Consider the following 13,774-nt stretch of genomic DNA (forward strand, 5'->3'; position numbering starts at 1 on the left):
TAAATAAATAAAAAATAAAACTCTGCATTCAGGGCAGCAGCCGGGGTGGCTCAGTGGTTTAGCGCCACCTTCAGCCCAGGGCATGATCCTGGAGACCCAGGATCGAGTCCCATGTCGGGCTCCCTGCATGGAGCCTGCTTTTCCCTCTGCCTGTGTCTCTGCCTCTTTTTCTGTGTCTCTCATGAATAAATAAAATCTTTTTAAAAAATAAAAAAAATAAAACTGCATTCACAACCCAGTCATTTGTAAATGAAGTACATGGAATGCCAAGAGAAAAAAAGAATCCTTAGCTTCTAACATCAAACTAATAGGACTCTGAAGGCATGACAAGCAGATCTTATTTCAAGTTATGATTAGAACACCAGTGTCTGTGGGATCATTTCATACACTATGTCTGGAACGTGCACTATGGGTAGGGTCTGTGCTAGGCCCTCACTACTGTTAGGAACAAAGCCCCAAGTGAAAAGGGCAGAGGTGTCATTCTTTGAGTAAGATCTGTTTTAACAAGAAGGTAACGATGGGTTTGGCCAGGAACCTTATACTACTGATTCTAATGCTGGACATTAAGAGTTAGACCAGATATATCAAAATTTAGGGAATCCCTGGGTGGCTCAGCGGTTTAGCGCCTGCCTTTGGCTCAGGGCGCGATCCTGGAGTCCCCAGATCGAGTTCCACGTTGGGCTCCCGGCGTGGAGCCTGCTTCTCCCTCCTCCTGTGTCTCTGCCTCTCTCTCTCTATGTCTATCATGAATAAATAAGTAAAATCTTAAAAAAAAAAAAAAAAAAAGAAAGAAAAGAAAATTTATACAGCATCTACGTAAAGACTCAGCTATGATTAAAAAGATGCTTTCCTTAAGATGCAGCCAAGCAAGCCTGATTGCTTCAGCTTAGGCCACATTACTCGGTAACTATAGTGATGACTGGGTATTTATAATTTAGGGCATGAACGACTGTGACCATTTTCAATCCTAAAGACTACATATTTAAGCTACAGAAAGAAATATAGTATTGAGAAACAAAGTTACCAAGTTTTTGTTGGGTTTCCTGAATGATCAAGTCTGTCCCCTTAACCACCAGATTAGTCAGAGTGGTTTGAATCTTCTTTTTAGGAGCAACAGCAGCCGCACTGAAATGACAAGAGTCACCCCCCCAAAGGACAGTCACTAAAATCTAATGCTCTGATGAAAGCACAGAAGTATTCATTTATTACAAACTGTCGAAGCTTCTCAAAGCACTATATAAGGAAACTTTCTTAATACCATAGTCCTACAATATAGGTGCTGATGCATCATGTCAGGCAACCTCCAAGTTTGGTGAAGGCCATTCTGGAAAAGCAGTATGGCAAAAAAAAAATAAAAAATATGCCACCACTTTGATCAAGCAGTCTGGAAATTTACCTTAAAAAATTAAGGACTAGGCAAAAACTTAGGATATTAATGGCGTAAAATATTGTTTTCAATGTTAAAAGTTAGAAATATCATTAATGTTTATCCACAAGGAACTATTTTATCACAGAGCCATGTAAAAAACAATGTAGCTGCTAAAGATAATGCCGTAAATGCATATTCGATAATGAAAGCAGTAATTATTTTATGGTGGGGGGACTGCAAAGTATAGATGCAGTATGATCTCATTTTGTATTACTGGAAACATATCTAGAAGGATATATAGCAAGGAATGATTATCTTACACCTAGTTTTTATTGTCTCCTTTTGGCTGAACTGTATATATACAGATACATCTTTATAATGTAGAACTGCTTTTTGTAGTTTGTGAAAATACAAGCATTATTTTAAATGTGCTTGATATGATAAATTAGGCAAGAGGTGAGAGTTCCCTTGCCCAATTTCTGTGAGCCTAGAAACAAAATGTTTTGTTCTCAACCAGTGGTAGCTCCTTTGTGACAGGTTCCCACTGGCCATGTCCTCAGATGTGCTTTCTATTCTACAGGGACAAGGCCATCGATCACATACTTCAAGGACTCTATGGAAGGCCTGACATGCCCAGGAGAGAGGCTACGAATGTCTGCCTCAGCAGCATCCCAATCCTATGTGAGGCTTCACTGCTATTACTTCACTGAGTTAAACATGGCCTCTAAGAGGTCTATCATTTCAATGTAGGAGTTGTGAGGGAAAGGACTTAGAGGATGCCAACACTAGGACTAGTGGACTTTTAGTGGCCGTATAATCAACCCTGACAAAGTTGCACTATTTACCTTAGAAGCCAAAGAAGTGTGGGCTCTATGTTAAAGACCATCATGACACAACTTACCTAATTTCCCTCCACCTCCTGTGTTTTCCTCTTTCCCTGGGAATAAAGGAGGTCCTTGTCTACCTTGTTCTGGGCAGTGAGTTTATGAAAGAGCAAACCTGTACAAGTCTTCTAGGACCATTACAGGGAAGTACAACCATTTGGTTGTTCTTATAAGGAGACAAGCAAGATCCCTGTCCTGAAAGAAGCCCCAGAGAATGTCTCACACTGAGGCCGCGTACGATGCAGAAGAAACCCCTCCATAGTAAAAACCATCCTGACATAGCCGTTCTTTTAGGCTGCTGCCTTTGCGGGCAAACTTCTTTGGAATTCGTCCTCCGGAGAAGGTGGACTGCAGGTCAGCTCGCCTGGCACTGAGCTTCTTATATTGAGCCTGGATGTGATATTGACAGTACTCACAGTCATTCTGTAAAAGGAAGAGTGTCTGCATCAGGATTATGGTGACATACCCGGGGACAGTGTCAATAAACACTTTCTTTTCTCCCAGCTTCATGGGGTGCTACTGAGTGTAGAGCCCCGCTACTGATCTCCAGGGCCATTCCTCAAGTGCAGCTATGCAGTGACTTCTCTGAAATTCCACTTGAGAGCTCTAGTTGGGTGAAAGAAAAAATGATACTGTTCACCCCATAAGCCCTCGCTCTACCTTGACAATAAAAGAAGTCAGATACACTAGGCCCAATCACCAGGGGATGGAGGAGCGGGGTGGAGAGTGGTTACTTAATGGGTATAGGGTGTTTTTGTGGGGTAGTGAGGTTTTGAAAGTAGAGAGCTGGTGGTTGCACAAGAGGAAACATGCTGAATATATCACTCAAGTGTACATTTTAAAATGGTTAATTACAGGTTATGTGCATTTTACCTCAATACAAACTGATTTAAGAATAAAACAAATCAGGGGTGCCCAGATGGCTCAGTCAGTTAGGTGTTGACTCTTGATTTCGGCTCATGTCATGATTTCAGGGTTGTGAGATTAAGCCCCATGTTGGGCTCCACACTGAGCGTGGAGTCTGCTTAAGATTTTCTCTCTCCCTTTCCTCCTACTCCTACCACCTGCCCCCACCACCGTGCATACTCTCTCTCTTAAAAAAAAAAAGGGGAAACATGCTAACATTCTACTGGGTGAGGCCTTAGATGGGCAACAATAGGGTTTTAATGATCACACTGGTCTGTGGAGATCCATCAAGCACTTTCTTTTGAGACCTCTTTCTCCAACTATCTCCCTCCTGCTATTTCCTGCTCACTAGCTCATCTATTAGGAAGCAAGGAGGGAACTAAAAGGTGATGAAACCAAAACCCGCCATTTAATTTGTTCACAGAACTCTAAGTAGCACCACTTCACACCCACTAGAATGGCTGTCATCGGCAGCACATAGAAACAAGGGTTGGCTGGGAGGTGGAAAAAATGGAACCCTCCTCTCTGCTAGTGAGAATGTAAAAGCCACTTTGGAAACCAGTCTGGCAGTTTCTCAAAAGCCAAAACATGAGGTTACCAGGCAACCCAGAAATTCCAAGGAAACTAAAAACATCCATCCATCTATATAATAAGAATGCTGATAGCAGCACTATTGATAAAATGCCCAATGACTAATGAATAAACAAACTGCTGTACGCATACAATGGAATATTATTTGACCATGAAAAAATGAAATATTGATGCATGTGACAATGTGAACAAATCCCAGAAACATCGTGCTAAGTGAAAGAAATTAGACACAAAAGGTCACGTGTTGTACATTTCCATGACATGCAATGTCCAAAGGAGAAAAATCCATAAAGACAGAAAGCAGAGTAGTACTTACCAGGGGTTGGGGGAAGAAGGTAATGGGGGGGTGACTGCTAAGGAGTATGGGGTTTCGTGGGGGTGAGGTGGGGTCTGAAATTACATAGTGGTGATAACTGCACACCTCAGCATTAAAACTACTGAACTGTACATAAAAGGGTGAATTGTATGGTACATGAGGATCTTAAGTTATGACTTATATTTTAAAAGGCTCTAAGAAAATACAAGTTGGACTTAAAGAAATGAAAATAAGGTTTTCAGTGCATTTCATCATTGTTTGATCTCTGGCACTGCTCAGAATTTAGGGCAAACTAAAAATCTGTCTTCCTTATACCTTCCAGTCAGTTGGCAATAAAAGATCACTTTCCTGAGAGATTAAATCCTTCTCTTGTCCTCAGTTTTTTAAACTGGCAGTTACTAACTACACACCGAATTTTCTTACTTTTGTGCTTTCTGTTATGTAGGAAACTCTGTTCCAAATTGACCATTACCACTATGCTATCTACAATCTAGTCACATTAGATCCCGTCCTCATCAGAAACTATCCCAACAGAGTTGAAACCAACCAAATTAACAGTCTGTGTACACGGCTGTCCATTCTTCTTCTTTGCTTTACAGGTTCCTAGGTCAAGAGCCTCACCCATGATTAAGATCTTCTGAGGATGATCAACAGACAAGCACACCTACAGAGAAGACACAGAATGGGAGTTAAAAGCTGACAAAGGTATGGCCTTTTATCAGCAAGAATGAGTAAGAGGCTGGCTGGTGGGAGTTAGCGAGGCTGTAGCAGTCTATAGGAATTAGAAGCCAGGACCCTATAGAGCAGCTTTAGGAATAGGAGTATAGGAGATATGCTCAATTCTCTATCTAGTATCCATTCTCTCCTGTCTCCTTTGTTTCTGCTGCAGAATTTGGATTTTATTTGCGTGGGCCAACGCTCAGCCTCAGGTGACGGATCCTGTTCATTTTCCCAGCATCCCTTGCAGGTAGTGATGGTCACAGGACTGCGTTCTGGCCAAGGAGACTGATTCAGGAGGTCCCAAAAAAGCAGACAGGGCAGGGCTGGGTCACTCCTGCCTTGAATGGTGGTACGAGGGCAATAGCTTCAAAGCCATGCAGTGACCAAGAGGAGAAGGCTGAGAGGCTCATAGACATTGGCCCTGACATCACTACATTGTCTATGTTGGGATTAATATGTAAGGATGGAAGATCTGTTGCTGTTCTCTGGTAAAAGGAAGAAAAGAAAATAATTTTGATTCTCACTCTCCCTTATTGTATTAATGATAACATATAGTAACAACAAAATGATACTTCTTGCTGGTTGGATGGAGAAAAGGTCTGTTGCTATTCACAATAGATCTCAGGCTATAGCAGCAGGAACCTCTGCTGCTGCTGAGAAGATGAAATCACTCTGGTTCTAAGTTGCAGTTATGGCTGTACAACTAATGGAATCAACTATAAAATCCTGCCTGCTTGATGCCGCCAATGGAGATCTATGAAGAAGATGTAAGGAGACCTGAGCAGAACAGTTTAAAACACTCTAGGAAACTTGGAACTAATGTGGAAAGATTTAATGAAAGCAATCGTTGTGAAACATTTAAGAGTAAACAGAAGTTCAGAATATTGGTGGGTGAGGAACAAACAAAAAGCTAGATTACTGGAGATATATAAAAGCATGACTCAGTTCTGGAGATGGACCAGTTTTTGACAGAATTTGGCTCAGCTGTAAAAACCAGAGAGAAAGAGAAAGAAAGATCATGGAAACAGATTCTTACCTCATCTGAACCATCCTTGGGCTTCATGGGGTTAGCATTGAGCAGACCTATGACAGTACCCTGTTCAGTCTTCCAGAGTTCTTTGTGAACTTCTCCAAATAAGAACAATGACACATACCGTGTCAGGTCACGGAGATCATTCAGTCGCCAGATACTAAATGTTTTCCCCTGGAATAAATATTTACCCCTCTTTTTAATAAATTTTGCACAATGGGCTATACTGTGTTTCAAGTCCTCTACTGTGGGAACATATATAAACATAAACCAGTCTTATTGTATAATCTTGAAAATGCCTGTTTGTTGTGAATTAATCCTACCTCTAGGCTTTAGTATTTACTACCTTTCTCATTTTAGAAATGAAATTAAGACAAGCCAGAAGCACACACGTTAGTGAAGTCTCTAATTCTCAGGTCTAAATCGTCAATGGGATAGCACCACCTTTCTAACTACATGCACACAATATTAAAAGGACCAGTCAAGTTGTGGCACTACCATTTAATGACTTATTGATATAAATTTAGTGGATCTGTTATTTATCACTGATTAATTATATTATTAATATTAATAAAAAGGTGTCAGCTCTGTGCTATTCAATCTTTGCCTAACTTACAAGAAAAACAAAAGCATATTTAAAGACAACTGGTTTATGTTTAACTGTAAAATTTCAGAAGTATTCTATATCTGAAGAAATGCAACTCAAAATGCTAACCACTTACATAAAAATGTCCACTTTCAGTTTTTTTTTTTTAAGGCAAAATAATCTGAATATTCAATCAAGCTATTTCACACAGGCATCCTGGAATGGGTGTGGTTATAGGTTATGCTGAGTTATTGACTGGATTCAAGTGTTTTAACTATGTTTCCATGGATTTGTACAACTCCTTTCTTGGGAGGGTTCAAATAAAATTTTACACCTATCATTTCAAATCATTACAGCCAGTGTCATTAGTCATTACCAGCCACAATACCAGTAGTGACACAATTAAGAACTTAAAAGAACCAGATGTGTTCACTTTCACTTTTAACAGTAAGAGGGCTAGAGCAGGACTTGCAGAACAATATAAGATTGACCAAGATCTCAATTAGAGAATGAAATCAGGATTGTGCATGAGTAAGCCTAGTATTTGAGAGCTGGAAGAGAATTCTGATATAAACAAAAGCCATTTCCTTCCTTTTACAAATATGGAAATGAAAGTACTTAAAGATTAAAGGTCAGGCTAAGTCCACATAGCTAGTGAGAATGGGGCTTAGGATGCAGGTTTACTGACTTCCCACACCACAAAGTCATCTTATTACCTCTCCGTCAACTGCAATTTTAAAATCTGTTAGATATTTTGTAATATGCACTGTGCTGGCACAGTCAGCAATTTCAGAACTTCTGAGGCTGACCTCTTCTTTCTAGAAAGGCTCTTTAGAGGATCCAGGTACTCGACCTCTCCCCCTCAAATGGGATGACAGTATCACAGGGGCAACCCTTGTGCCACCAAAACAATGACCAGTGAAATACGGCAGGAATAATACAGTGAAAAGCCCAAGGACCCTGTACAATCAGGTCTGTAAGTAGGACATTCTTTACGTATTTAACCTTCAGATAGCAATCCAACGATGGTGAGGCAATCTGTGAACTCACTGGCAGCTATTTCAAAATAAAAACTAATAGGCTTGGGGTAGAGAAATCAAGAACATGAATCCCCACGGTCAGCTTGTGATGGAGCAGCTAAGAAATCAGTAAGATGGCTTACACTATTACAACTCTGCGGAGTGATTTTCTTCAATATAACCCCAAAAGTCACCCAGTCTATTTCTTCTAGCTTCTCACTTGCCATCTTTTCCTTGAGCTGAGACAGTCTGATCAGTTTTCGGCCAATCATTTTCTTGTTCATCTCTGTGGAGGACACTCGAGGCCGCCTGGGTCAAGAAACCAGCAATGGTTAGATTATCATTCTAATAAAAGATTACTTAGCACTGTAGCAGGTTGGTTAGAAGAGACGTTACGGATAGAAATATTCTCTGAAGTACTTGTTCTCAGAGAGGCTTAGTTATATAGTATGGACAAGGGAAAGATTTTTATGGCAGATAAATAAAAATAATTTTTTAAAAGATTTTACTTATTTATTCATGAGAGAGACAGAGGCACAGACACAGACAGAGGGAGAAGCAGGATCCATGCAGGGAGCCTGACATGGGATTCGATCCCAGGTCTCCAGGACCACACCCTGGGCTGAAGGCAATGCTAAACTGCTGAGCCACCTAGGGTGCCCAAAGTAAGATAATTCTTAAGGCTAGTTTATCCTTACTTGGATAGAGAACTGGAGCTTATACAGAAAACAAGACTGTACACACTCTAAGTTCTTATAAATGATAACATATGTTATAATAGTCTTTTGAAAGTAATCTCTTTTGACTTTAATACAAAATGAATTGATATTAAAAATAAGATTTAAATTTCATCAATTCTGTAATAATTTCAGAGTCTACAATTTTTTTTTCTTAAAAAGATTTTATTTATTCATGAGACACAGAGAGAGAGAGGCAGAGAGACACAGGCAGAGGGAGAAGCAGGCTCCATGCAGGGAGCCCAATGTGGGACTTGATCCCGAGTCTCTAGGATCAGGCCCTGGGCTGAAGGTGGCGCTAAACTGCTAAGCCACCCGGGCTGCCCAGGGTCTTTAATTTCTAATTGGATTTTTTTAACCCAACATTTTCATATAACAATAAATAAAAGCTTATAATCTAGCTTCAGTTAATATTTTCTTAATCCTAATGACTGGCCAAACATTGGTGGATTTGCAAAAGCTATTTTTCTCTAGGGGAATATTAATACCTATTCCGTACTAGATCATATTATATATTCAAAAACAAAAGAAAAACCAGAATAAAACATGCCTTTTGATTATTTCAAAGATCTTTAGAAATAAAAAGTCATAGAGCTAACTCTGAAGCAATGAAGAATATTCGGGAGAAAAACACTGATGTAGGTAGAGAAATCCTTTTTGTGGCTTGATTTCTGTGAATTAATAGATTACTATCACGTTACTGCCCTTTGGAGTATTTTCAGAGCCTGAGATCCAGGTACAACAATTACAAAGAGATTCAAACAATTGTGGTCCCCTAAATCTGTAGGCCACTCAGAAGCTTGGGCTGACTACTGCATGTACACTTTCATTAGCAACATCTCTCTGTGGGAAATTTCAACAGAGAACTGGTTACAGCAGGCACTATCATCTTGCTGGGGGTGGTTTACCTTAAGACAAAAAAACCCTGCAGTGAAAACCATAGCTCTTACTGTATCCCAGCCCACAGACTGTCTCAGATGTAATTAAGATACTGAATACTTTCTTCTAATTTTGGAGAGTATGGAGTCTTTACAATATGCTTTTACTTCATGGTGGCAGCTTATTCTCCCTCTGCTCAATATTATATAATTTAAGACCTTAGTAGTTTTAGTTTAGATTGACAAGGGTTAGGTGTTCTAAAGGGATTGCACTTAGCTACTCAGATGGACTATACTAAAAGCAATCTGGTCTCAGAGTAAGAATTACTGCTCTGCCCTGGGCTTTGACAGAATAGAGATACAATGGAGTAGTGATATGGAGCACAGAAGATTTGAAAAGCTTTTAACTCAAATGATCCTGGGACTTATTCCTATTTTAACTGAGTATCTTAATTTCCCCACAGTTATAACTGAAGCAAAGGACATAAGTTTGCCTTAAAAGTTATTAGAAAAAGAGCACAGGGTCCTTTTCTTAACATTAGTTACAAGAAGTCACTACTATTCTGGTTAAACTGGATACACCTTTATGGACTTAAAAATAATCTCTATCACAGTTTCTGATTAAATATACTATTATTTACTTGTCCATTTCCCTTTTACAGATACATCATCTTTTATTCATCACTCAAATAAGAAAAAATCGCCTTTAGACATTTCACATGTGAAGTATACTGGATGTTATGGCTAGTCTTACTGCCAACGTTTGCCAAATTAAAGAGATGTTGGTGTTAAGTGGATCTGCTGTACAAACATGTCATTTCTAGAAGGTTCAATCCTTGGGAAGGAGGACAGGCATCTAGTGGGGCATGAGAACCAAGTGAGACGCCTTTACAGTTACTGACCTGAGCCTCAGGCCTGAGAAGGCTTCCACGGAGACTACTGTCTGAGCCGGTTCCCCAGAACTCCTAGGGGTCCCTGCATTTTGACCTCTGGCCATCCCACTAGGTTTGTTTCCAGGAGTAGTTCGGAGTGGTTGAGGGGATGTACTTGTCATTCTTGAAGAGGAGCTTTTGGGCTCTAGAAATTTAACATAAAAGTGAAAGGAAAAAAAAAATCATACTGATCCTTACAAAATTTGTTTATATAATATTGTTTTTTTTTAAATCAACATATGTAATAACCAAATCTTGAGAACAAAGGAAGCCCACAAGACCATTTCTGTACTACCCTCCAAATCTCTGCAGTGCAGTCCGAAAGAACTTCCTGTGACAATGCGAAGGTTTTATACCGATGCGGTCTCATAGGGTGGCTACCAGCCACACGCACCGGGCACTTAAAATGGATGAATGTTTCTAAAGAAATCAATGTCTAATTTTACTGCATCCAATTAAAGCCTAATTAGCCACATGTAGCAGGTGGTGGCTGTACTATAGTGCTGCTTTCAAACACAGTTCCTTTCTGCAATGACATTTCCTGAGTATTCCCCATACAGAGTGCTGTGGTATACTCCACAAGGGAGTAAGATCCATCTTCAGGGAGCAATGATTAGTGATTTGTGTGCAGACCAACCTCTACCTGTAGAAAACCTAAAGTCAGCTCTCGTTTCTGGTTTCATCTCATTCCATTGTTTCATTTGATTTTATTTGTGGTGATGGTGATCTAGGGGAACCAGGGTATTTTATTGCCTTGCTTGCATTAAATATCCCTGTATTTTTCTTCTTCTAGAAGTGTTTGATAATGTTCCTGAAGGTCAGAAAATGTGAATGTTTTCCTTAAAAAATACCACTTTCTTATAAATAACACTGTTGTTTACCCTCAAAGAAACTTTGGGTCACTGCTTCCAAGCTAGGAGCTAGGACAATCCTAGAACTTTAGAATCTCTAGAAAGCATACCCATGCCCCACGCCTTAAAACTAAACTTTGGACACGACCTAATGAAATACCTTAGTAATGTCAAAGGTCCTAAAGGAAAGGATGCCATTCATAAGTGGATATGCAGAATATATATTTTATGTCAAATATAAATACAGAGAAGCTGCTATTCCCTGCGATTAGGTCATACGTCACTGCTATTCAAAAGGGCCTTTTTGAACATGAATGGTTAGGAATATGCTGCTTACTCTGAGCTTGTTATCCAGACCATTTTGTCTTAGATCTTCTGAAGAATTATTACCACCATTTGCAAACTGAGGCAATGCAACAAAATCAGTATGTAGGGCTTACATATTTTCTCCATTTTAATTGTGTGCTTATATGTGGGTTGAACTAGAATGATATCTGAGTGTACATTTCTACTCCAGACAAAGAAATCTTCTCCAAAGAATGGACCGTCTGCTTTAATACAACTTGGCTTCAAATAAAACTTAGCCATTTTGAAAGGAATCTGTGCCTTGAACTCACAAGCCCAAAGATTCAATCTCTAGACTGCACGAGAACTCAAGCCAGTAGTTATACTTACAATTCAACTACAGGACTACAGAGTTTAAGAAAACTTCAATTCATTGTTTTAGTGAATATCCACTTTGTACCTAAGGATTTTCTAAGCACTTTGAGATGTAGAAAAAGATTACAAAATACAGCAATGGCTCTCATTCCCAACAAACTTACTTTTCTCAATAGGCAGACAAGACAGAGCTCTGGCCCTCTCCCATTGGCAGAGATGACAGTGCTCCCTGCAGACCGATATGACAGTGAATTTCAAATAGAGCAAAAGTAGTGAAAAACCAGGGAGACCTTGAGTACTATACCTGCAGGTGAAACCTTTGGTGTCCGAGCCACTCGTTTGGTTTTTGGGAGAGCAGGGACATCAAGCTCTGCAGAAAAGCACGTCGACTCCAGAATTCTCTGAACTTTCTTCTCTTTAAGAGGTGGACGTGATGACTTATCTACTTTATTAAAAGAAAAGGAAATTCAGAAAGGGGCTCAAAGGCTATTTTACCAGCAGCTGGATGCAGAAGTAATGCTATAATTTCTTAATAATGGAATTGCATAGTATTCCTAGAATTAACAGTCTGATTACCAGATTTAGGTGGAAGGGGTGAACTTGTAGGCTGTTTAATTGTTGCTATTTCTAGTTGTTTTTGCAAACATTTCATCTGCTCTTGCAACTTCCTTAGTTCATCTAGAAAAGAAAAAATATACTGATTTAAGATCCAGAATAGAAGAAATATTAATACGTGATAAACATGCTGGAATTATTTTTGGTGCCATTCCCCCACCTTGAAACTCTAAGGCAGTATATTCACATACTGAGAACTACCACCAACTTTTGTACCTCAAAGAGGCCCCTCAGAGAAAGAAACTTGGTATTTTCAGTAATCAAGCCTATAATACCTAAGCTGGTTAGGAACTGGTACTACTGACAAATATCATAGATCCATATCCCCAGTTAACAAGTTTTTCGGTATCAGGGAATGATTATTATTTTATAAACTGAATACCATAATTAATATACAATAAATAAGGGCTCTTTTACCATAAGAAACATCCAACCACTGAATTTTATTAGAATTTCAAACTGTGTGAGCCGATGTCGCAAATAAGAAAAGGGCGCTCCTCAAAGCTTCTGTTCAGAAATGGATCTCCTGCCCAAACAGACTGTGGAAGAGCCAGCAGTCTTGACCCTGGCTCCACATACAAATCTCTAAGTAAGATTCTTTGGTAATAGGCACGAAAGATGTTGGAGCCATTGTGGGAAGGACCAATTATAGCTGGCTGACACTGAGACAGGGGGCCTCTACGTGCTGAAATGCCTGCCTTAAGTGTCTTATCTAAGTTCCACGCTTTTTTTTTTTTGCCAAGCCATTTATCTCCACCTGACTCAGCAGCTACTTTGATGAGAACCATCAGGCTCCACCTAGTCTATTTTGAAGAAATTAGAAAAGCTAGTAGTTAGGGCACCTTGCAACTCTTGATTAGTTTTCCCCTGACTGGGAGCAGGAGCGGGGGGGACTCTATTTTCAGGTGACTGCCGTGTGGGAATTTCTTCCTCATCTGTTAAGTCCCCCATATCTCCAAAGAGAGTGGCCAAATTTTCCTTTTGCACTGCAGTCTCTCCCAGTTCTCCATCAGTGGCCTCCTCTGAGTAAGATTCACCATCGTCATCCGCATCAAAGAGCTCATCATAGGCGTCGGGTTCACGATCCTCCTGGGTCAAGGGGTGACTTTCTTCTGGATTACAATCCAAGGCAGACTCATTCTCCTCCAGCAGTGCAGTGAGCAGAGATAAGTCATCTTCCTCCCCTGGGGAAAAAGGATCGAAAATAAACCTGAGAAAAAGTATCAATGGAAGTATCAAATGTGCTTTGGAGAAAAAGCACAGAGAATTAAAACATTCACCATTAATAAGGCAACTGAGGGGGATCCCTGGGTGGTGCAGCGGTTTAGCGCTTGCCTTTGGCCCAGGGTGCGATCCTGGAGCCCCGGGATCGAATCCCACGTCGGGCTCCCGGTGCATGGAGCCTGCTTCTCCCTCTGCCTATGCCTCTGCCTCTCTCTCTTCTCTCTGTGTGACTATCATAAATAAATAAAATTTAAAAAAAATAAAATAAGAAAAATTAAAAAAAAAAAAAATAAGGCAACTGAGGGACGTCTGGGAAGCTCAGTGGTTGAGCATCTGCCTTTGGCTTAGGGAGTAATTCTGGTCCTGGGATCGAGTCCCACATCAGGCTCCCTGTGAGGAGCCTGCTTCTCCCTCTGTGTCTCTGCCTCTCTCTCTCTGTGTCTCATGAACAAATAA

The 13,774-nt window shown here is 40.2% G+C and overlaps 1 protein-coding gene across 16 annotated transcripts in view; it reads right to left on the reverse strand.

The window, feature by feature from the left end:
* MCM10 (minichromosome maintenance 10 replication initiation factor) overlaps positions 1-13,774 on the reverse strand; it is a 137,763-nt gene that overhangs the window by 119,070 nt on the left and 4,919 nt on the right. For 10 of the 16 annotated variants that reach the window (XM_049100699.1, XM_049100698.1, XM_049100693.1 and 7 more), the window contains exons 3-12: positions 13,375-13,548; positions 12,937-13,278; positions 12,056-12,157; positions 11,784-11,924; positions 9,939-10,113; positions 7,565-7,730; positions 5,823-5,990; positions 4,614-4,730; positions 2,477-2,676; positions 1,025-1,125 (exon numbers count right to left, since the gene is read on the reverse strand). In XM_049100699.1, the coding sequence (XP_048956656.1) occupies positions 1,025-1,125; positions 2,477-2,676; positions 4,614-4,730; positions 5,823-5,990; positions 7,565-7,730; positions 9,939-10,113; positions 11,784-11,924; positions 12,056-12,157; positions 12,937-13,278; positions 13,375-13,492 (1,630 nt within the window). In that variant the 5' untranslated portion in view covers positions 13,493-13,548. The remainder of the gene's footprint in view (positions 1-1,024; positions 1,126-2,476; positions 2,677-4,613; positions 4,731-5,822; positions 5,991-7,564; positions 7,731-9,938; positions 10,114-11,783; positions 11,925-12,055; positions 12,158-12,936; positions 13,279-13,374; positions 13,549-13,774) is intronic. The other 6 variants (XM_049100709.1, XM_025445486.3, XM_025445487.3 and 3 more) reach the window with 4 other exon arrangements.

The sequence above is a fragment of the Canis lupus genome, chromosome 2 (assembly GCF_003254725.2).
Source record: "Canis lupus dingo isolate Sandy chromosome 2, ASM325472v2, whole genome shotgun sequence".
In the NCBI taxonomy this organism is placed as follows: Eukaryota; Metazoa; Chordata; class Mammalia; order Carnivora; family Canidae; genus Canis; species Canis lupus.